The 24,597-nt window shown below is 38.6% G+C and overlaps 1 protein-coding gene across 3 annotated transcripts in view; it reads left to right on the top strand.

Moving 5' to 3' along the window:
* Window positions 1–24,597, top strand: part of RGS7 (regulator of G protein signaling 7) — a 523,389-nt gene that overhangs the window by 369,667 nt on the left and 129,125 nt on the right. For all 3 annotated transcript variants that reach the window (XM_047705283.1, XM_047705281.1, XM_047705282.1), the window contains one exon: window positions 24,096–24,202. In XM_047705283.1, the coding sequence (XP_047561239.1) occupies window positions 24,096–24,202 (107 nt within the window). The remainder of the gene's footprint in view (window positions 1–24,095; window positions 24,203–24,597) is intronic.

Below are 24,597 nucleotides of genomic sequence, written 5' to 3'. Positions count from 1 at the left end.
GGTCCACCTGGGTGGCTCACTTGGTTAAGCATCTGCCTTTGTCTCAAGTCATGATCTCCAGGTCCTGGGACAGAACCCCACATTGGGCTCCCTGCTCAGCTGGGAGTCTGCTTCTCTCTCTGCCTCTGCCTGCCCCACCCCACTCATGCTCTCTCTCGCAAATAAATAAATAAATTAAAATCTTAAAAAAAATAACATAAAAGTTGGGGTCAAAGATTTCTGGAAGAAAAATAAATTGAGGGGTGGCTGGGTGGCTCAGTCGGTTAAGCGTCTGCCTTCAGCTCAGGTCATGATCTCAGGGTCCTAGGTTCCTTGCTTAGTGGGGAGTCTGCTTATCCCTCTCCCTCTGCCCACTTGGTCTCTCTCAGTCTCACTCTCTCTCTCAAATAAGTAAATAAAATAATAAAGTATAAATAAATTGAGTTTTAGCCATTTTCTACTCCAAATGTATATAAACATGTACTTGGATATAAAATATGGACTGGTAGGTTGAAATAATTTTTGTGCTCACACTAGGTGTTAATTAAAAACAGAGAAAGTGATATTTGAAGTTTCTGTGTCCTCTGTTGTTTTTGAAATTTAATACATTCTCAAGGTGTCTAAGCACTGTGATTTTTAGATACATAATAACAAATTTAAAATTCTTTCTTACAAATTACATATTTTCTTCTTATTTATTCTTAGAGCAACTATTAGACGTGTGGCTTCAATCAAGACATTGACTCTTAATTTAGTCTTTTAAAAGCAATATATCAGCCTCTGAAATGCAAGCTTTAATCATATCTATTATCAGAGCAAGGTGGCCATTTATTATAAATATCAAAGAAATAAGGGCGCCTGGGTGGCTCAGTGGGTTAAAGCCTCTGCCGTCGGCTCAGGTCATGATCTCAGGTCCTGGGATCGAGCCCCGCATCGGGCTCTCTGCTCAGCAGGAGCTGCTTCCCTCTCTCTCTCTGCCTGCCTCTCTGCCTGCTTGTGATCTCTCTCTCTCCCTGTCAAATAAATAAATAAAATATATTTTTTAAAGATTTTATTTATTTATTTGACAGAGAGAAATCACAAGTAAGCAGAGAGGCAGGCAGAGAGAGAGGAGGAAGCAGGTTCCCTGCTGAGCAGAAAGCCCAATGTGGGGCTCGAACCCAGGACCTGGGATCATGACCTGAGCCGAAGGCAGCGGCTTAACCCACTGAGCCACCCAGGCGCCCCAAATAAAATATTTTTTAAAAAATTTAAAAAGTGTATCAAAGAAATACTCAAAAATAAATATTTTTTAAAGTTATATTCACTTTCCCTTGCTTTATTTTCAGTACAAATGATACATTCCACATGTGGCAGGTGTGAAATGTATAGCCAGGGAAACAAAAGGAGTATAAGCAGAGAACCTATCCTTCAGGATCTTTATGAAATAATAGGAAAGACTAATACCAGAACACAATTAGTCACAAGAAAAGATACCAGACATTGGGAGCTCCTCAGAGGGAAAGCCCACTCATGGGGGAGTTAGGAAAGCCTTCATAAGGGAAAGCTCTATTTGAGTGGACCTTGGGAATTGCATAGAATTTTACCTGATGAGGGTAAGCAGGGAGGCTTTTCTAGATGTAGTAAATACTAGAGTAAAAAGCACAGAGGAGAGAACCAGCCTGCTCCAGGTCATCTAGTTTAACTGCAAGAATGAGTGAACTTAATGTAAAGGAAGGGCTTGGGCAGGATGTGATCATTGTAGAGGAGGGAGGAGACTTGTCCCAAGGACATCATTAAGGAATCAGCTGGGTGATGGGCAGAAGTTGGAACCTTTGAATAGATTTAAGTTGGAAAGTAACAAAATAATAGCCACAGTTGTTTGTTTCTGCTATATTACAAATACTGTGTTAAATAAATTTAACGGCATTATCTTTGATCCTTAGAACAAATACGAGGTTCGAGTTTGTTCTTTAGAAGATCAAAGGACAATATTATAGAACTTAGATTAGAAGACAGCCAAGCTAGAAGCCCTTTGGGGAGGTGACCGATGTGTCTTTCATCTCTCTTGTTCTGTTGCCTTTATTCGGAGTGCTTGAAAACAATTTAAACTCTCCCACATTATTGAATAAAATTCCATTGATTGCTGTCTGCCCTTTCTTCTAGTCCCCGTTCCCTTGTTATCGATGCCTTACAGTGGTACGATATATTTGTCACAACTAATGAACCAATATTGACACATGATTAACTGTTGAAGTCTACACTTTATTCAGATTTTCTTTCCTTTTTAACTAATATCCTTCTTGTGTCTCAGAATCCCATCCAAGTTTTCACATTACATTTAGTTGTCATATCTTGGTAACCATCTCTAGACTGTGAGAGTGTCTCAAACTCTCCTGCTTTTTATGACCTTGACAGTTTTAAGTAATGGTCAGGCATTTTATAACTGTTCCTGAATTGATGTTTTGTTTTTTGTTTGTTTGTTTGTTTGTTTGTTTGTTTTGGATGGTTGGACCAGGATTTTAGGTTTGGGGGAGGAAAACCAGAGATAAAAATGTCATTTTCGAGCGCCTGGGTGGCTCAGTGGGTTAAGCCGCTGCCTTCGGCTCAGGTCATGATCTCAGGGTCCTGGGATTGAGTCCCACATCGGGCTCTCTGCTCAGCAAGAAGCCTGCTTCCCTCTCTCTCTCTCTGCCTGCCTCTCCGTCTACTTGTGATCTCTCTCTGTCAAATAAATAAAAAATCTTTAAAAAAAATGTCATTTTCATCATATCTGGCAACAATTAATCTATTTTACATCTCTATTGTTTAGCCTTTTCTAGAATGTCATATAAATGGAGTCATGCAGTCTATTACCTTTTTAGACTGGATTTTTCCAGTTAGTAATATGCATTTAAGGGTACACATAATAATGGACAGGTGCCAAAGGGACACAGAAGCCAACTGAAAGAGCTACCAATGGCCAGAGATGGAACAGTTTTTGCAACAAAATAAATTAAGTAGCATTGGATTATATTTTGAAGTACAAAAAACTACATCCATATGCTGATATAAATGAATGATTGAATAAATAAATAAGGGATATAAAAAAGCTTCTCCTGCCAAGAAATTCCAAATAATTTATGTATATATTTTACCCTGAATGAGGTGAAACATGACTCCTTACTCTTTAAGTTTGGGCTACATTTACTAACTTCTTTCCAAAGAACGGTATGAAGTGGTGTGGGGGGCACTTATAAGGAGCTTTACATCATCAGAGATAAAGTCTAGGTTCAGTGGGTTTCTTTTTACACAACAACTGGTTATGTAAAACAACAAATAATGTTGTGGGGGAAAGCTATCCTTTTTTCTATTAAATACTCTTTGTACCTTCGTCAAGATCAATTGCTGGTATGTATGTGGGTCTGTTTCTGGGCTCTGTATTCTGTTCTGGTCATCTATTTGTTCTTTCACCGGTACTGTACTATCTTTATTACTATGTAGCTTTAAAGTAAATCTTGAAGTCCTGCAGTGTGAACCTTCCAACTTTGTTGTTCTTCTTTAGTATTATGTTGGTTATTATGGGTCTTTTGCCTTTCCATATGAACTCTAGAATCATTCTTTTTTTATTATTTAAGTTCATTTAGCTAATAAGTACTACATTCTGTCGGTATCTACAAAATTGGTTGCTGGGATTTTGACTGGCATTGCAATGAATCTGAAGATTAAATTGAAACAAAGTGGCAACTTAAAAGTAGTGGGCGTTCCAGTCCACAAACATGAACTATGTCTCCATTTGAAAATTTTATCTGATTTCTTTTGTCAGTGCTTTCTCATTTTTGTTTTCCCACACAGACCTGTATATATTTTGTTAGGTTTGAAACTAAGGGAAAGAAAAGATGAATTGATTCTCTAAGTAAGTAGATCGGGGCTGTGCCTCTGAGCCTGTCTCTTCAGATTTTCAGGTGGAGGTTTGTCCTGCAACCTTAATTGTTAGAATGTTAGGAAAAGTTGATTTTCAGCTTGTTTAGCTTTTCCTTGTTGTAAGGATAGGAGTGATATCCCCTAAGCTCTTTATCATGTCCCAACTGAAACCAGAAGTCATTGTTCGCTTTTTAAAGCATAATTATTTTACTGCATTGTGAGTTTTGAAGATAGAAACAGAGAGATGTTATGTTTACATTTGTATCCATGGAATTAAACCAAGCAGAAAATGAATAACTGTATGTTAGATAGTAAGATGGATGGATGGATGGATGGATAGACGGATGGATGGACAGGTGGAAGGGGAAATGAAGACTCATGGAGTAAACTGCTAAAGCCTGGTATGAATCAGTAATAGAGAAAAATTTAAGGGCAATTAAAAGGGACTATAATTTAATCATATAAGCTAAGTGTAGGGAACAAATAAAAAATGAAGATTTAGAAAGGAAAGCATTTTCAGCAGAATTGGAGAGAATAGAAGGACATCACTCTTTCCACAAGTCTAATACCCTTACTAGCCTAATCTAAAGCAGCCTTTCTCAAAGCTTCACTAGTAACTCTGGATGTATGTTTCTTTCACTCACGCTAGGTATAGTAAAACTGTTTATTTTAGCTAAAATCGATACACAGTAGAACTCAAATTAATTCAAATTAGAGCAAGACACCATTTACTCCAGCAAATGAAGAATGAAGAAATAAATCCTAATGCCAAATGGTTCACAAGTTTACAGGGATACCAGTACATTTATAACCTCCTGGCAAGAATTTAAATTGTATACATTTTTAGAAATTAAGTTTGTAGCATATGGCAGTGCTTTAAAAATATCCATAACTTTTGACTTCATTATAATATTTCTAAAAATTTGTTCTATGAAATAATGCAGGATTTGTGTGTCCACTTTTCTTCTACTTTTTAGTTGCTTGCAATATTACAGAAAAAATATTACAGAAAACCAAAAAAGTAAATAAACAAATGAAAAACAACTGAAAAAAATAAGTTCCAACTCACGTGGAGCTTAATGTTCATTGGAAAAGATTAATAATAAATAGATAAGTGTGTCATATGATAAGTGGTGAAGAGTGCTATGAAGAGAAGACAAAGTAGTAAAAGCATATGTAGGGAGTGAATCCTATTTTACGCTGACTGAAGGAACGAAGTGGGATGTTTGGCTCTCTGGAGGAAGAGTGCAGCATTCCAGGCAGAGAAAACAGGAAACACCAAGCCTCATGGCAGGCACATGCCTCATATGTTTGAGGTATAGCAAGGAGATCTGTATGCTGGAGCTGGATGTGTGAGGGTGTAGATAATAGAAGAGGAAGACAGAGAAGTAACTGGTGGCCATATCATAGGATTTTCTAAGGCCACGTCAAGGAATTTGAACTCTATTCCAAGAAATATGCAACTTATTGGAAGATATTGTTAAGAATGACATCTGATTTACATTTTTTATTGAAGAATAATGGACAATGCAGTATTGTATTAGTTTCGGGGGCATAACACAGTGATTCAGGATTTATATACATTGGAAAATGCTCACCACAGTAAGTCAAGTTACCATCTGTCACCAAACACCACATGTGTTATAGTATTATTGACTGTATTCTCTATGGTGCATACTATATCTCTGTATTGTATTCATTTTATAACTGGAAGATTGAACTTCTTTTTATTATTATTTTTATTAATACATAATGTATTATTTGCCCCAAGGGAACAGGTCTGTGAATCATCAGGCTTAACATTTCACAGCACTCACCATAGCACACCACCCCCCCAACGTCCATAACCCAGCCAACCTCTCCATATCTTCCTTTACCTCCCAGAAACCCTCAGTTTGTTTTTTGAGATTAACAGTCTCTTATGGTTTGTCTCCCTCCAAATCCCATTTTGTTTCATTTTTTCCTTCCCTATCCCCCAAACCCCCTGCACTGACTTACAAATTCCTCATATCAGAGAGATTATATCATATAATTGTCTTTCTCTGACTGACTTATTTCACTCAGCATAATACCCTTTAGTTCCATCCACATTGTTGCAAATGGCAAGATTTCATTTCTTTTGATGGCTGCATAGTATTCCATTGTGTATATTTATATATATATATACCACTTCTTCTTTATCCATTCATCTGTTGATGGGCATCTAGGCTCCTTCCATAGTTTGGCCATTGTGGACATTGCTGCTATAAACATTTGAGTGCACATGCCCCTTCAGATCACTACATTTGTATCTTTAGGTCAAATACCCAGTAGTACAATTGCTGGGTTATAGGGTAGCTTTCAACGTTTTAAGGAACCTCCATGCTGTTTTCCAGAGTGGCTGCACCAGCTTGCAACAGTGGAGGAGGAGTCTGCTTTCTCCGCATCCTCTCCAACATCTGTCGTTTCCTGACTTGTTAATTTTAGGCATTCTGACTGGTGTGAGGTGGTATCTCATTGTGGTTTTGATTTGTATTTCTCTGATGCCCAGAGATGTTGAGCACTTTTTATATGTGTCTGTTGGCCATCTGGATGTCTTCCTTGAAGAAATGTCTGTTCATGTCTTCTGCTCATTTCTTGATTGGATTATTTGTTTTTTTGGGTGTTGAGTTTGAGTTCTTTATAGATAGCCCTTTATCTGTTATGTCATTTGAAAATATCTTCTCTCCTTCTGTTTGTTGTCTTTTGGTTTTGCTGACTGTTTCTTTGCTGTGCAAAAGCTTCTTATCTTGATGAAGTCCCAATAGTTCATTTTTTTAATAATTATTTTTTATTTTTTTATAAACATATAATGTATTTTTAGCCCCAGGGGTACAGGTCTGTGAATCGCCAGGTTTACACACTTCACAGCACTCACCATAGCACATACCCTTACCAATGTCCACAACCCCACCCCCCCCAACACCCCTCCCCCCGGCAACCCTCAGTTTGTTTTGTGACATTAAAAGTCTCTTTTGGTTTGTCTCCCTCCTGATTCCATCTTGTTTCATTTATTCTTTTCCTACCCCCCTAAACCTCCCCATTGCATCTCCACTTCCTCATATCAGGGAGATCATATGATAGTTGTCTTTCTCCGATTGACTTATTTCACTAAGCATGATACCCTCTAGTTCCATCCACGTCGTAGCAAATGGCATGATTTCATTTCTTTGATGGCTGCATAGTATTCCACTGTATATATATACCACATCTTCTTTATCCATTCATCTGTTGATGGACATCTAGGTTCTCTCCATAGTTTGGCTATTGTGGACATTGCTGCTATAAACATTCAGGTTCATGTGCCCCTTCAGATCAGTACAGGGACGCCTGGGTGGCTCAGTTGGTTGGACGACTGTCTTCGGCTCAGGTCATGATCCCGGGGTTCCAGGATCGAGTCCCACATCGGGCTCCCAGCTCCATGGGGAGTCTGCTTCTCCCTCTGACCTTCTCCTTGCTCATGCTCTCTCTCACTGTCTCTCTCCAAATAAATAAATAAAATCTTTAAAAAAAAAAAAAAGATCAGTACATTTGTATCTTTACGGTAAATACCCAGTAGTGCAATTGCTGGGTTGTAAGGTAGCTCTATTTTCAACTTTTTGAGGAACCTCCATGCTGTTTTCCAGAGTGGTTGCACCAGCTTGCATTCCCACCAACAGTGTAGGAGGGTTCCCCTTTCTCCGCATCCTCGCCATCATCTGTCATTTCCTGACTTGTTAGTTTTAGCCATTCTGACTGGTATGAAGCGGTATCTCATTATGGTTTTGATCTGTATTTCCCTGATACCCAGTGATGTGGAGCACTTTTTCATGTGTCTGTTGGCCATCTGGATGTCTTCTTTGCAGAAATGTCTGTTCTGCCCATTTCTTGATTAGATTATTTGTTCTTTGGGTGTTGAGTTTGCTAAGCTTTTTACAGATTTTGGATACTAGCCCTTTATCTGATATATTGTTTGCAAGTATCTTCTCCCATTCTGTCATTTGTCTTTTGGTTTTGTTAACTGTTTCCTTTGCTGTGCAAAAGCTTTTGATCTTGATGAGGTCCCAATAGTTCCTTTTTGCCCTTGCTTCCCTTGCCTTTGGCAATGTTCCTAGGAAGACATTGCGGCTGAGGCCGAAGAGGTTGCTGCCTGTGTTCTCCTCAAGGATTTTGATGGATTCCTTTCTTACATTGAGGTCCTTCATCCATTTTGAGTCTATTTTCTTGTGTGGTGTAAGGAAATGATCCAATTTCACTTTTCTGCATGTGGCTGTCCAATTTTCCCAACAGCATTTGTTGGAGAGGCTGTCTTGTTTCCATTGGACATTCTTTCTTGCTTTGTCGAAGATTAGTTGACCATAGAGTTGAGAGTCTATCTCTGGGATCTCTATTCTGTTCCATTGATCTATGTGTCTGTTTTTGTGCCAATACCATACTGTCTTGATGATGACAGCTTCCATAGAGCTTAAAGTCTGCAATTGTGATGCCACCAACTTTGGCTTTCTTTTCCAACATTCCTTTGGCGATTCAAGGTCTTTTCTGGTTCCATATAAATTTTAGGATTATTTGTTCCATTTCTTTGAAGAAAATGGATGGTATTTAATAAAAATTGCATTAAATGTGGAGATTTCTTTAGGTAGCATAGATATTTTCACAGTATTTGTTCTTCCAATCCAGGAGCATTGAACATTTTTCCGTTTCTTTGTGTCTTCCTCAATTTCTTTCATGAGTACTTTATAGTTTCCTGAGTATAGATTCTTTGCCTCTTTGGTTAGTTTTATTCCGAGGTATCTTACGGTTTGGAGTGCAATTGTAAATGGGATTGACACCTTAATTTCTCTTTCTTCTGTCTTGTTGTTGGTGTAGAGAAATGCAACTGATTTCTGTGCATTGATTTTATATCCTGACACTTGGCTGAATTCCTATACAAGTTCTAGAAGATATGGAGTGGAGTCTTTTGGGTTTTGAGCATATAGTATCATATCATCTGCAAAGAGTGATAGTTTGACTTCTTTGCCGATTTGGATGCCTTTAATTTCTTTTTGTTATCTGATTGCTAAGGCTAAGACTTCTAGTACTATGTTGAATAGCAGTGGTAAGAATGGGCATCCCTGCCGTGTTCCTGACCTGAGCGGAAAAGCTCTCAGTTTTTCTCCATTGAGAATGATATTTGTGGTGGATTTTTCATAGATGGCTTTGATAATATTGAGGTATGTGCCCTCTTTGCCTACACTTAGAAGAGTTTTGATCAGGAAGGGATGCTGTACTTTCTCAAATACTTTTTCAGCATCTATTGAGAGTATCATATGGTTCTTGTTCTTTCTTTTAGTAATGTATTATCACATTGATTGATTTGCAGATGTTGAACCAACCTTGAAGTCCTGGAATAAATCCCACTTGGTCGTGGGGAATAATCCTTTTCATGTACTGTTGGATCCTATTGGCTAGGATTTTGGTGAGAATTTTCGCATCTGTGTTCATCAAGGATATTGGTCTGTAATTCTCTCTCTCTTTTTAAAAAGATTTTATTTATTTGACAGAGGGAGATCACAAGTAGTCAGAGAAGCAAGCAGAGAGAGAAAGGAGGAAGCAGGCTCCCTGCTGAGCAGAGCCTGATGTGGGGCTTAATCCCATGACCCTGGGATCATGACCTGAGCCGAAGGCAGAGGCTTTAACCCACTGAGCCACCCAGGCACCCCTGTAATTATCTTTTTTGATGGGATCTTTGGTTTTGGGATCAAGGTGATGCTGACCTCATAAAATGAATTTGGAAGTTTTCCTTCCATTTCTATTTTTTGGAACAGTTTCAGGAGAATAGGAATTAATTCTTCTTTAAATGTTTGGTAGAATTCCCCTGGGAAGCCGTCTGGCCCTGGGCTTTTGTTTGTTTGGAGATTTTTTATGACTGTTTCAATCTCCTTATTAGTTATGTGTCTGTTCAGGTTTTCTATTTCTTCCTGGTTCAGTTTTGGCAGTTTATATGTCTCTAGGAATGCATCCGTTTCTTTCAGATGGTCAAATTTGTTGGCGTAGAATTGCTTATAATATGTTCTTATAATTGTATTTCTTTGGTGTTGGTTGTGATCTCTCCTCTTTCATTCATGATTTTATTTTTTGGGATCCTTTCTCTTTTCTTTTTGACAAGTCTGGCCAGGGGTTTATCAATCTTATTAATTCTTTCAAAGAACCAGCTCCTAGTTTCGTTGATTTGTTCTATTGTTTTCTTGGTTTCTATTTCATTGATTTCTGCTCTGATCTTTATGATTTCTCTTCTCCTGCTGGGTTTTAGGCTTTCTTTGTTGTTCTTTTTCCAGCTCCTTTACGTGTAGGGTTAGGTTGTGTATTTGAGACCTTTCTTGTTTCTTGAGAAAAGCTTGTATCGCTATATATTTTCCTCTCAGAACTGCCTTTGCTGTGTCCCACAGATTTTGAACCATTGTGTTTTCATTATCATTTGTTTCCATGAATTTTTTTGAATTCTTCTTTAATTTCCTGGTTGACCCATTCATTCTTTAGAAGGATGCTGTTTAGTCTCCATGTATTTGAGTTCTTTCCAAATTTCCTCTTGTGATTGAGTTCTAGCTTCAGAGCATTGTGGTCTGAAAATATGCAGGGAATGCTCCCAATCTTTTGGTACTGGTTGAGACCTGATTTATGACCCAGGATGTGATCTATTCTGGAGAATGTTCCATGTGCACTAGAGAAGAATGTGTATTCTGTTGCTTTGGGATGGAATGTTCTGAATATATCTGTGATGTCCCTGTGGTCCAGTGTGTCAGTTAAGGCCTTTATTTCCTTGTTGATCTTTTGCTTGGATGATCTGTCCATTTCAGTGAGGGGAGTGTTAAAGTCCCCTACTATTATTGTATTATTGTCGATGTGTTTCTTTAATTTTGTTATTAATTGGTTTAGATAGTTGGCTGCTCCCATGTTAGGAGCATAGATATTTAAAATTGTTAGATCTTCCTGTTGGGCAGATCCTTTGAGTATGATATAGTGTCCTTCCTCATCTCTTATTATAGTCTTTGACTTAAAATCTAACTGATCTGATATAAGGTTTGCCACTCCAGCTTTCTTCTGATGTCCATTAGCATGGTAAATTGTTTTCCACCCCCTAACTTTAAATCTGGAGGTGTCTTTGGGTCTAAAATGAGTTTCTTGTAGACAGCATATTGATGGGTTTTGCTTTTTTTATCCATTCTGAAACCCTATGTCTTTCAATTGGGGCATTTAGCCCATTTACATTCAGGGTAACTATTGAGAGATATGAATTTAGTGCCATTGTATTGCTTGGAAGGTGACTGTTACTGTATATTGTTGCTGTTCCTTTCTGATCTACTACTTCAGGGTCTCTCTTTGTTTAGAGGACCCCTTTCAATATTTCCTGTAGAGCTGGTTTGGTGTTTGCAAATTCTTTCAGTTTTTGTTTGTCCTGGAAGCTTTTTCTCTCTCCTTCTATTTTCAATGATAGCCTAGATGGACATAGTATTGTTGACTGCCTATTTTTCTCATTTAGTGCTCTGAATATATCATGCCAGTTCTTTCTGGCCTGCCAGGTCTCTGTGGATAAGTCCGCTGCCAATCTAATATTTTTACCATTGTATGTTACAGACTTCTTTTCCTGGGATGCTTTCAGGATTTTCTCTTTGTCGCTAAGACTTGTAAATTTTACTATTAGGTGACAGGGTGTGGACCTATTCTTATTGATTATGAGGAGGGTTCTCTGCACCTCCTGGATTTTGATGCTTGTTACCTTTACCATGTTAGGGAAATTCTCTACAATAATTTTCTCCAATATACCTTCTGCTCCCCTCTCTCTTTCTTCTTCTTCTGGAATCCCAATTATTCTAATGTTGTTTCATCTTATGGTGTCACTTATCTCTTGAATTCTCCCCCCACGGTCCAGTATTGTTTGTCCCTCTTTTGCTCAGCTTCTTTATTCTCTGTCATTTGGTCTTCTCTATCACTAATTTTTTCTTCTGCCTCATTTATCCCAGCAGTAAGAGCCTCCATTTTTGATTGCACCTCATTAATAGCTTTTTTTATTTCAACTTGGTTAGATTTTAGTTCTTTTATTTCTCCATAGAGTGCTTTTATCTCTCCAGAGTGGGTTTCTCTAATATCTTCCATGCTTTTTTGAGCCCAGCTAAAACCTTGAGAATCATCATTCTGAACTCTAGGTCTGACATATTACCAATGTCTGTATTGATTATGTCCCTAGCTTTTGGTACTGCCTCTTGTTCTTTTTTTGTGTGGTGAGTTCTTCCGCCTTGTCATTTTGTCCAGATAAGAATATATGAAGGAGCAAATAAAATACTTTACAGGATGACAAAGACCCCAGGAAAATGTGCTTTAACCAAATCAGAAGAGACCCCAAAGCATGGGGGGGGGGGTAAAAAGAAGTTCAGAAAAAAAATTTTTTTAAAGAAAACAAATAAAAAATATAAAAAAGGAAAAAAAAATATATATATATATTAGACTGGTGAGTAGAACAGAGTCACCCACTTAATTTTGGGAGTATTTTGGTCTCTTAGAAGAAAATAACTCCCAAAATTTTAAGGAATGAAAAACATATATAAGGGTAAACACAATGAAGGGATGGAATATGACTATAAAGATGAAAAAAAAATTTTTTTTAATTTCTAACAAAGGAGTTGATAAGGTAAGTTGGTTGGGATAATAAAGAAAAAGAAAGGGGAGAGAATTTGCTTGGGATGGAGACTAGATCAAGCCCAGTGCTAGATTTACGTGTACTTTGACCTATGAGAAGAAGTTGTACCCCCAAATTTTTTAGAAGAAAAACCCTATGTGTATACAAAAAATAAAGTTATATACAATGGATAAAATATGACTATAATAATGAAGGTCCAAAAAGATTTTTTTATGAAAAGTATTAAGATAAACTAGTTAAAAAAACGTTAAAAGAGGAAAGGGTAAAAGTTAAAAAAATTAGCAGAAGAAAAAAAATTTTTTTTAATTAATTAACTTTGTAAGACTAAAGATTCATGGGGAGAAAGCCATGAATTCCATGCTTTGCTTTCTCCTGCTCTGGAATTCCGCCGTTCTCCTTGGTAAGTGAACTTGGGCTTGGCTGGATTTCTTGTTGATCTTCTGGGGGAGGGGCCTGTTATAGTGATTCTCAAGGGTCTTTGCCCCAGGTGGAATTGCACTGCCCTTGCCAGGGGCCAGGATAACTAATCTGCTTGGGTTAGTTTTCAGGAGCTTTTGTTCCCTGAGCACTTTCCGTAGAGTTCCAGAGGATGAGAATAAAAATGGCGGCCACCCAGTCTCCACCCGGAGGAGCCAAGAGCTTGGGGTTCCACTCCTCAGTGCACCCTCAGAGAAAAGCTGTTAGTCCCTCCCATCTCCCTGGTCTCCAGCCATGCTCTGAGCTCATCCAGCCTGTGACCAAGCATCTCTGTCTCTGGCACACAGCTCTGCCTGGAGTCTCCAAACCCCATAGATCCCTGCGCTCTTCCGGGTCGGAGTCTCCCCGGGTCTTGTGTGGACCCCACTCACAGATCACTGGCCTATGCCACGGATTACGGTTCAAGGTGACTCTGAGTTGAGAGCTCACTCCTCAGCTCGGTCTCCGTAGCCAGCTTCCCCGCTCTAATACCTGCGAGCTCTGTGACACTCAGACACCCCCATCCTTCTGTGATCCCGTGGGACCTGAGGCCACGCAGTCCCCACGTGGGCTTCACCTCTGTTTAGCCTCTGGAGTGACATCCCTCAGTGGATCAGACTTTTAAAAGTCCTGATTTTGTGCTCTATTGGTCCGCTGCTTGCCAGGAGCTAGCCCTCCCACCACAGTCTATCTTCCTGTCACTTTGGATTCACTTCTCTGCCGGTCCTACCTTTCAGAAAGTGGTCGACTTTCTGTTTCTAGAATTGTTTCTTTTCTTCTCTTTGATCTCCTGTTGGATTTGTATGTGTTTGGAATGGTTTGATAAGCTATCTAGCTGATCTCCTGCTACCTGATGTCGTCTCAGCCTGCTACTCCTCCGCCATCTGGACTCCTCCCCAATAGTTCATTTTTGCCCTTGCTTCCCTTGCCTTTGGCGATGCTTCTAGGAAGAAGTTGCCACGGCTGAGCTCGAAGAGGTTACTGCCTGTGTTCTCCTCAAGGATTTTGATGGATTCCTGTCTTACATTGAGGTCTTTCATCCATTTAGAGTCTATTTTTGTGTGTGGTGTAAGGAAATGGTCCCAGTTTCATTTTATGGCATGTGGCTGTCCAATTTTCCCAACACCATTTGTTGAAGAGACTGTCTTTTTTCCATTGGACATTCTTTCCTGCTTTGTCAAAGATTTTTTGACCGTAGAGTTGAGAGTCTATTTCTGGGCTCTCTATTCTGTTCCATTGATCTATGTGTCTGTTTTTGTGCCAGTACCATACCATCTTGATGATTCCAGCTTTGTAATAGAGCTTGAAGTCTGCAATTGTGATGCCACCAACTTTGGTTTTCTTTTTCAACATTGCTCTGGCTATTTAGGGTTTTTTCTGGTTCCATATAAATTTTAGGATTATTTGTTTCATTTCTTTGAAACAAATTGATGATATTTTGATAGGAGTTGCATTAGATGTGTAGATTGCTTTAGGTAGCATAGGAATTTTCACAATATTTGTTCTTCCAATCCAGGAGCATGGAACGTTTTTCCATTTGTTTGTGTCTTCCTCAATTTCTTTCATGAGTACTTTATAGTTTTCTGAGTAAAGATTCTTTGTCTCTTTGGTTAGATATATTCCTAGGTATCTTATGGTTTTGAGTGCAATTGTAAACAAAACCAAAACCTTCAGTTTGTTTCTCAGAGTCCACAGTCTCTCATGGTTCGTCTCCCCCTCTGATTTCTCCCAACTCACTTCTCGTCTCCATCTCCCCATGTCCTCCATGTTATTCCTTATGCTCCACAAATAAGCGAAACCATATGATAATTGACTGACTCTGCTTGACTTAAGTCACTCAGCAGAATCTCTTCCAGTCCCATCCATGTTGATTAAAAAAAGTTGGGTATTTATCCTTTCTAATGGAGGTATAATATTCCATTGTATATTTAGACCATATCCTCTTTATCCATTCATCTGTTGAAGGGCATCTTGCAGGAGCCTCCATTTTTTATTGCACCTCATTAATAGCTTTTTTTTTATTTCAACTTGGTTAGATTTTAGTTCTTTTATTTCTTCAGAAAGGGATTTTAATTCTCTAGAAAGGGATTCTGTAATAGCTTCTATGCCTTTTTTGAGCCCAGCTAGCACCTTGATAATTGTCATTCTGAACTCTAGTTCTTGACGTATTACCAATTTCTGTATTAATTAGGTCCCTAGCCGTCGGTATTGCCTCTTATTCTTTTTTGTGTGATGAGTTTTTCATTTTCATGAAATGAAAATGAAAATGAAAAAAGAAAAGAATATATGAATGAATAAAGTACTAAATGGGTGGCAAAACTCCCAGAAAAATATATACTAACCAAATCAGAAGAGACCCAAAACTAGGGAGGGGGGGATGAGAAAGGGGGAAAAATAAAAATTTAAAAATTAAAAAAAAAAAATACACACACACACACACACACACACACTAGACTAGGCCAGAGCCACCCACCCACTTAATTTTGGGTGTATTCTGGTGTCTTAGAAGAAAATACCTCCCAAAATTTTAAAGAAAGGAAAACATATATATATATATATGAAAACCTATATATATATATATATATATATATATATATATATAGACACACACATATATATTTGTATATTTATATATACACACACACACACACACAAAATAAGGGTAAATATGATGAAGGGATAGAATATGACTGTAAAGATGGAAATTTTAAAAAGATTGTAGAAAAGGAATTGATAAGTTGGTTAGAAAAAGAAAAAAAGGAGAGAAAAAGTCTCTCTACGCTGGAGACTAGAACAAAGCCACGTGCTGGATTTAGTGTATATTTTGATCTATTAGAAGAAATGTATCCCAAAATTTTAAAGAAAAAAATAACCTAGATGTATACAAAAAATAAGGTTAAATTCAATGAAGGGGTAAAAGATGACTATAGCAATGAAAATTTTAAAAGATTTTTTTAAAAAGGTATTGTTAAGATAAAGTAGGGGTTGTTAATCCTTTAATTAGCTTGTCTGTATTTCTTCATTTTGGTTTCAGAACCTGCCTTGTTCTCACTGCTTTGCAATAGTTAATGATTTTTTGTGGTATTTGAAATTAAAATCAGATTACTGATGGATAGTTATGCCATTTTGGAATAGCAAGAAGAACAATTTTTTTTTTTTAAGATTTATTTATTTATTTATTTGACAGAGAGAGTTCACAAGCAGGCAGAGAGGCAGGCAGACAGAGAGCAGGAAGCAGGCTCCCTGCTGAGCAGAGAGCCCGATGCGGGGCTCGATCCCAGGACCCTGAGATCATGACCTGAGCTGAAGGCAGCGGCTTAACCCACTGAGCCACCCAGGTGCCCCAAGAAGAACAATTATTTTAATGAATGCGTCTCATTTAATTTACCCCCTTTGGTTTCCGAACTCTGTTCCTTGCAAGGGACCATCTTTATTGATTAAATCTTGACATGTATTGTACATTAGAATTCAAGTACTCCCAGAAGTTGCTTATTTCCAGGTTTGGTTTCCAACACAGACATAAACCAACATATAGACACAGACATAAGAAAATGGAACTGATAAGTACATTTATTTATGTAAAGTGGGATTCTTATTTTTAAAAGAAGACACCAGGTGGGGCACCTGTGTAGCTCAGTCAGTTGGATGTCAGAGCCTTGATCTCCACTCAGGTCTTAATCTCAGGGTTGTGAGTTCTGTCCCCACGTTGGGCTCCATGCTGGGCATGGAGCCTACTTAATAATAAAAAATAAAATAATAAAATAAAAATTAAAAAGGACACCAGATGATAAAGATGATCTAGAGAGTTTCAGACATGAATTCTGATGTCCCAAACTCCTCCCCCATTGGAAGCTTTCACTTCTGCAAAATATATATTAAAGGAAATTACATCTGATTTTGTTTCATAATAACTGTGACTGTTTGTATGATCAAGGCTATAGCTTTGAAATTAGTCTTTTACTTGATCATGGTTTAAATACATTAATGAATAGTAATTTTTTAAAAAAGGAGATGCTGTTAACAGGTATTATGAGAAACTATGTTGCTTATTCTTTAGGGGCAACATTTGATTTTCAAGCCAAATTCATTCATGCCATTTTGTTGTGTGGGGTGAATTACTAGTTATTCCCATATCATGCCTGCATTTTTACAACTAACTTTAGAAAATGGATAAATAGAACACACACATCAACCCAGTTCCTCTTTATTTGGAGTAAGTATGACATTTGCTCTGTGCACACAAAATTCCTTACCATAACAGCCCTAGATCATCATGAGGATTGAGTTTTAAGCAACTGAAGTTCAAATAGAGAATTGTATTTTATAATGTACATTTTTCATCTTTGGAGTATTGGCCATGGACATGGCAGAATTATCTGCAGAAGGAAGAAAAGCTAATTTCCCTTTGACACAATGTAACAAAATGAGGATGGCAACTTTTCAGCCATGACTTCCAGTTTGCAAGTTGGTTGCCCAACGTAGAATCAGAATTGGAAAAAGTTTAGCGATCCAGCCCTGCATTTATGGATGCTGGCGCTAAGGTCCAGAGAAAAGATGACTTGTTCAAGATACGCAGTCACAGAACTAAACTGGGATTAGAATTCAAAGCCCATGACCCACAGTTGAGCCCGTTTCTTCTCGATACACGTGTGCTTGCTGAGTAGCATGTAGTGTTACTGATTTGAAGCAATATATGCTATGGAAACCCCCTGCTGTTAAAGTTACCTCGATGCCCCACCGTCCTTCCAAATCAATCAGCCTGCTAACTGGTGGAAATTTGGCATAATGCATGCTGAATTTTGGAAGGAATGTTGCTTTCCACAATAAATTATTATTGCCTTGGCTCTTGTGATTGTTACCATTTCCTTGCCCCGGGGTCCTGGGATCAAGGACTTTGCACCATTCTTGGATGAACTCAGAGTGACTTCCTCTCATCTGAATACCATTCTATGCACCAATCACGCATGTAAATCTAACAGTCTTGTTAGGATGCGTGCATTTTGTGCAGTGATAGAAATCCCAGTTGTATAGAGGGATGTACTACTTGTGAAATGGACATCCTGATATCATGTAGTTATTATGGAACACAGATTTTTTTTAAGGTTTTATTATTTATTTGAGAGCAAGAAAGAGAGAGGAGGACAGAGGAGGAGGGAGAATCTCAAGCAGACTCTGCACTGAGCACAGAGTCTGACCTGGGGCTCAATCTCACCACCCCGCGAGCATGACCTGAGCTGAAGTCAAGAGTCGGAAGCTTAACCGACTGAGACACCGGGCGCCCCTTATATGACATAGATCTTAAACCAGTTCTCATAACAATGGTGCATAGATCTCTCTCTCTCTTTTCTTTTTAAATTTTAGCTTTGCTCTTCATATTTAAATAATTTCTTAAGGTGTCATACCTGCTGATCTTAGACATCTAGACTGTTCTCTGCGTGTCCAATAAGGGCAACTATTTTATGATGGTGCCAGTTGTTTTTTCCTTAATGGGTTGATTTTTTTGAGTCCTGAGCAAATATGCTTCCCTAAGAATTCATCTGTCTTCTCGCTGCTTGTCCCTGTGATTCCTCTGTCGCCATTGTTTCTGAGCCTTCTCAGCTCACTGTGTCCTCATCTGAACCGGGAACTTTCCCAGTGGTATCTGGCATTGTCGGGTTTTAGATCATAAACCCAGTTTGCAGAATATATTACCTTTGGAAATCTTTCTCTGTTAACTATGATACCCAATCTTTGGGATTTGGGGTAGTGTTCTTTGCTGTCAAAGAAAAAATGGAAGTGTTTTCCAGAGTGCATTCATCATCTGCACACCGAAGACCCCTAGTCAGATCACCTGGAGGACTTTAAAGATGTTGGATGGTGAGCATTGTACACCTGTAAGCTTCAGTCAACACAGCTCCTGGTTTCCTCGTAGCCTTAGCCCTGGACTAAACCAGACAAAGGGCCACCGGAAGTGTCCTTTTGTTTAAGGATCACCTAACTGATAATAACTCAAGGTTATTCTTTTATCCTCGTTTTACAGATGAGTACCCTGAGGCCCAGAGAGTACAGGTGTGTTGCCAAGTCACACAGCCAGCAAGTGAGGGAGTTAGGATTTGAACCCAGGCTGCGGGCTTGCACCGTCTGGCTTCCTCACCTCTGTGCTCTGCTCCTTTGTTTGGAAACATTACTTACTTGTCTTAACAACATAGCGTGTGCTCAAAATTGTTCTAAACTATGCTTCTGTTTTTATTTCTTCCAAATAGAACCTATTTTATCTTATCTATTCTGGATTGCTGGTGTTAATCTCTTCTACATCCTGATTAGGATTGCTAAAAAGCAAGTAGCCCTTGATTTTTCTATGCAGAAATGGTGCTTAAAAAAAAAAAAAATGAAAGCCCAGATACTTAGCTTCTTTCATTAGCTCTTATTGCTGAGAAAATGGACTTACATCAGAAATTCCTAATTATAGTAAGAGTTTACTTCTCTTTGGTCCTGGAGAATAAAATGTGCTGCGTATTTGATTTTTCCACATGATTCATCTCACCTTTTCAAACGGCAATTCTAAAAAAAAGTTATAATATCCTGAAGTATTTCTAAAGTGACCACTTCCCTGTCTTCTTCAACAGAGGGTAGTAAACTCAACAAAATGTTCATGATTCAGGACCACCATGATGAATGCCTGTTATTTTACTGTTCAGTAACACCTTTGTCTGCTTTTTAGCCTTTTCTCTCTCTAATGTCATCAGCTGTCATTTTTTTCTATTTTGAGCAGATTTCCTTCTAAAATATTTATCTCCACACACAAATCATATTGACCCCATCAAGTATGCTGTGTGCTAATAACAAAACAATTCCATAGAATTGTTTTGTTATTATATATAGAATATATATATAAATAAAAAATAAAAATAAATAATGTGTGATAGGAATAAAAACATTAAATTTAGTGAGTTTTGTTTTATTATTTTCTTGACTCAGAGGCATTTTTCTGTCACTTCAAAATTATGGACTGTATTTGGGAGGACTGAGGCTGCCAAGAATTAGACCTCAGGATACGATCCAATAATAAATATTATTGGGTTTTAAAAATATGTTGTAAGTATAGAACTGAGTATAGAAATTTAGCACCAGAACAACATAAGCCTATTTTACAATATGCTTTTCATCCTATTAACTTTCTCAAATTGTGATTCAAAAGCAAATTACGTTATGCAGAATTCTCTTTGCTTTTCAAGAGTTTTGATAATTCTCTTGCTCCAGGGTTTGGGGTAAAGTAATGTGCTGAATACATCAGGCTTAACAAAGCTCTCCTCGGCTGTTCACAGAGTATCGGTTGTTTGGAGATGGATTTTTATTTCTCAGTTTATTCATGGCTTGACTGTCCAAGAGAAAAATAAAGTGGGACTTTATGGTGGGTTTGTCATTGAACTTTATTTAGCTGTGTGGGTGACGCGAATAAGACATGTACAAGATTAATTAGTGATTATTTTGCCGAGAAGCGGAGTGTGGTGGAGCCATCTGGTGTGTCGTTATTGGGAAGGGCAATCTTGATGGATTACTCATTAAACTCTTTCAACACTTTGTTCCAAGACTGTCAGCCGTCCTCTGGATTCTTATTAGGTTAAGGCTGTGCCGAGATTCAGAAACCGAGGACCACGGGGAAGTGTAGCTCCGTCTTTATCCCGGCAATAAACAGCTCAGCCTTGAGAACACTACCCCATGCCCACTCTTGGATCTCTCAGTGATGTGTATGCCATTAATCTCACTATTACCTCTTCCTGTAGTAAAATACGTACCACAATCCCACCTCCAAAGCTTAGGAAAGTATCTTGGAACAAGATCATGACCATCTATCTGCCTTATGTTGGAGGAGCTGAACAAGCCACTCATCATCACAGCACAGAATAACTAGTTTTGTCTTGTTTCATGCAGAACAACATTTTTCGTACTTTTTTTGTGTCGTGGATTCATAAATTGACTTATTCACTCATTCAGCAAATATTGGCTTAACAGCTACTTTTACTCTTGAGGTGCTAAGTGCCAAACTTGCAGTTCGAAGTAAAGCAGACACTCCACCCTGACTTTGCCTCGAAACATTTCTCTGGTCCTAGAACCACGTTCCTGGTGGTCCTGTGACAAAGCGCATGACTCCTCTGTGATCTGATTGTGTATGGTAGGGCTACGTGAGGGAAAACCAGCAGACACACACCCAGCCCTCTAGAAATGTATGATCTGTCTAATGTATCAGTATCTAATGTATAGATATGATCAGTATCTAATATGATCAATATCTAATGTATAGATACTGAATCAGTATCTAATGCTTATATTCATTTGCTTCTAATTTTTTTTTTCTGCAGCTTCCTTATATTTTCCCTTCACTATGTTTTTCGAATCCTCATCAGCCCTTTAGCCGCCCTCCCGCACTGGTTTCTGTTGTTTATTTTATTTTAGTCCCACTCATTCCTATGATGAGACTTTGGCAACCTTTTACTATTTCTCTTTCTGGGCATCTCCTTCTTCCTTTCTTGAATCTGTTCTCTGCAAACTGTCTCATGGGCCATGACTCCATTCCGTTCCTGGAAAGTAGTGCTGATAATACTTTCCTAGGCCACAGACTGCCAGGAGTGCCACAAATAGAGCTGGTTATAAGGAGACAGGCGGGCCACCTGACTTTGTGGTTCTGCCACAGAAGTAATAGGTTGCTCTGACCACTGCCACCTGATGGGAGCGTCCAGGGACGTGGCATGAGCAAGACTGTGAGCAGCTGCTCCTTGTTATGGGCCGGCATTCCTTACAGATTCTCTCACTATTTCAAATGTATAAATAATCCACACACTCACGCACACGCATACATACAACGCGCACACACACTAATACGTACGTGGCTGGGTAGGACGCTATTTAGGACTCCTAATTTCTCTCCCTCAGCCTAGTTGAGGCAAATGTGTGCAAGCGGATTTCCTAACAGTGCTTTGGATGAAAGTGACAAGAGTTCATGTGTAAATAATGATGCTTAACAGCTACCCTCTGTTGACTGTCTCCCGTGTATGGGGTGCTATTCCAACTTCTTCACGTTGACTCTTGTTTCATTCTCATACCAACCCTGCAAGGTGGTTTTGCTGCCTTTATTAATAAATGGGAGAGACACACAGAGTTTAAGTAACAAAGGCTAGCGAGTATCTCCAAAGGTTTTGTTCTTCCTACAACACCCCACTAGCTCCTGAGTTTCAGCAAGAGTCATAGAACATGGGGGGATGTAACTGTAAGCAGCACAGGCTTTGAGAAGACCTTGACTTTGAGCTAAAAGGATGCAGAATATTGGATGATATTGATATTTTATCAATATCATTGATATTTATGATCATATATATAATATATATCATTATTATGATATCATTTATTATATCATAATATCAATTATAAATATATCAATGGTAAATATATCATTTGATATATTTGATAAATGTATCAGTGATAAATATATCATTTATATATATATGGTGAAAAAATTGCTCCTTTGTAGCAAAGGAACATTCTTTGCAGGGAGGGAATTAATCGGAAGTGTGGATAAGTTGACGGCTGGGAAACTTAATAACAGTCTTCCAAGGGCATGGCCAAGAGGTTGATTGACAGTTCTTCTTAGTGACAAGAACAACAGAGTGAGAGGCCCGAAGTAGAAGGAATTACCAACTGAAGTGTTTATAAGATGCTGGATGATAATTAAAAGGGGCACCATGGTACCTCATGGCAGAGAAAATTTAATTTTTTGATAAAATTAAAAAATAAAATTTATTTTTCGCCCACATCAGCATGGGAGGGTGGAGGATAGGGAAGGGTACCGTAGCAAGCTATCCAGTGACGGATTCAGTCCTGGCTGGAATATCAAAGCTCTCCAGGTTCGCTTGCTGGAAAAACAGAGCCACACATTCCTGGAATAACCGAAAGAATTCTCAAGTTTAAGAACCATTTACTTGTCTAAGAAACAGAAATACATCCATAAGTAAGCTGCATATAAAGATACAAAACAGATCCATAAATCTAACTTTCTGATGGACCGAAAAACGATTGTGCATAGGTCCACGGTTTCCAGACTCTAAGTTAGGAAACTTTATATTGCCCCCGCATGAATGCAATAGGAACTCTGTTTGATGAAATTTTATTAAGCATTTTATGGGAAGAAATGGTTGACTACTATAGAAGGAGTATGAGTATTACAGTATTATGTGCCGACTGTTTCTTGGCCTTCTGGAAAAACGTAGTCTTTTCATTGTCAAATAAACCTCAGCATGGTCTATATTGAGAACACTGACTAGAGAGTGGTAGAAACCAGAGCAGTCCGGACAGTCACAGGGCCAGAGAAGCAGCTTAAATGGGTGCTTAGCACTCACATAATGTGGCATAAATGGTTCATTGTGCCTTAACTTTCACTGATGACATCATGTGATAATGATCCCTGCCAGTAGAAAAATTGCCAATAGTATTGATTATCCATTATGTAGGCTGAGGATGACACAAGTGACAACACCTTTAAAAAGTTGAAAGTGCTAGGGGCACTTGGGCAGCTCAGGCGGTTAACTGTCCGCCTTCAGCTCAGACCATGATCGCAGGGTCCTGGGATCGAGCCCCACATCGGGCTCCCTGCTCGGTGGGGAGCCTGCCTCTCCCTCTCCCTCTGGCTTGTGCTTTCTCTCTCCCTCTCTCTCAAATAAATCAATAAAATCTTTTAAAAAATAAAAGTTTAAAGTGTTATATAAATGCCAAATATAATTATTGGTGGAAGACTATGTTAACATTTAGCGAAATATATCCCTTCTATAGAACGAAGGAGTCTGATTCTGTGATTTCAGAATAGCCTTCCAGTGTCCACCTTCCATAGTGGTGTGCTCTCGTGTGCTGGTCGTCGTGGGTGTGGCTGGTCATTGCACAGTTACTCCTAGGGACCAGAACCACCTTAGTACTCCCTGTGGAAGAGCTGGAGAAAGAGAAAATTTAGAGCCAAGTTGTTTAGGATGCCAGGAATTTGGATGCAAGAATGTGCTCGAAAAGGAACAAGATAAAATTCTATGCTCCCACAAATTAACATTTAAAAAAATGTTTGTGTACATTTTTGTTTGTTTTCATGAAATAGTGGAGGCGCTGCATTTGGGGACATTAATGGCTGCTCATGGCTATTTCTTTCCCATCTCGGATCACGTCCTCACGCTCAAAGATGACGGCACCTTTTATCGGTTTCAGGTAAGTTTAATGAAAGTATTCCTTAACGCTAAAAATAGAAGCCTGCATTCTGTTCGCTGATTGTTTTTACAGAAATTTTGGAGACATGGCTTATTTTATTTGACTTAGTCTAGTTAGAAACGAATTAGTGTTAAATATAAGAAAACAATAAGTAGGGAAAGATAGAACGTGCTTGGTTATGATGATTTGTGAAAGCTAAATTATGTGATTATTGAAGTTATGTTTTATATTAAAGCTTGAGAAAAATCCAGAGAGTGGCTTGCTGGAATTCAGGACACAGGAGAGTTCTTTACGTGTTAGCTGGGTTCGCCCCTGGGAAGCAAGCTGACAAGTGTCACTGACTGGGTTACACTCTGGAGCTCTGTCCCTGATATAAGACTGCCTTCAGTCCAAGG

Source organism: Lutra lutra, chromosome 15 (genome assembly GCF_902655055.1).
Source record: "Lutra lutra chromosome 15, mLutLut1.2, whole genome shotgun sequence".
Lineage (NCBI taxonomy): Eukaryota > Metazoa > Chordata > Mammalia > Carnivora > Mustelidae > Lutra > Lutra lutra.
This window is presented reverse-complemented; position numbering and strand designations above follow the sequence as displayed.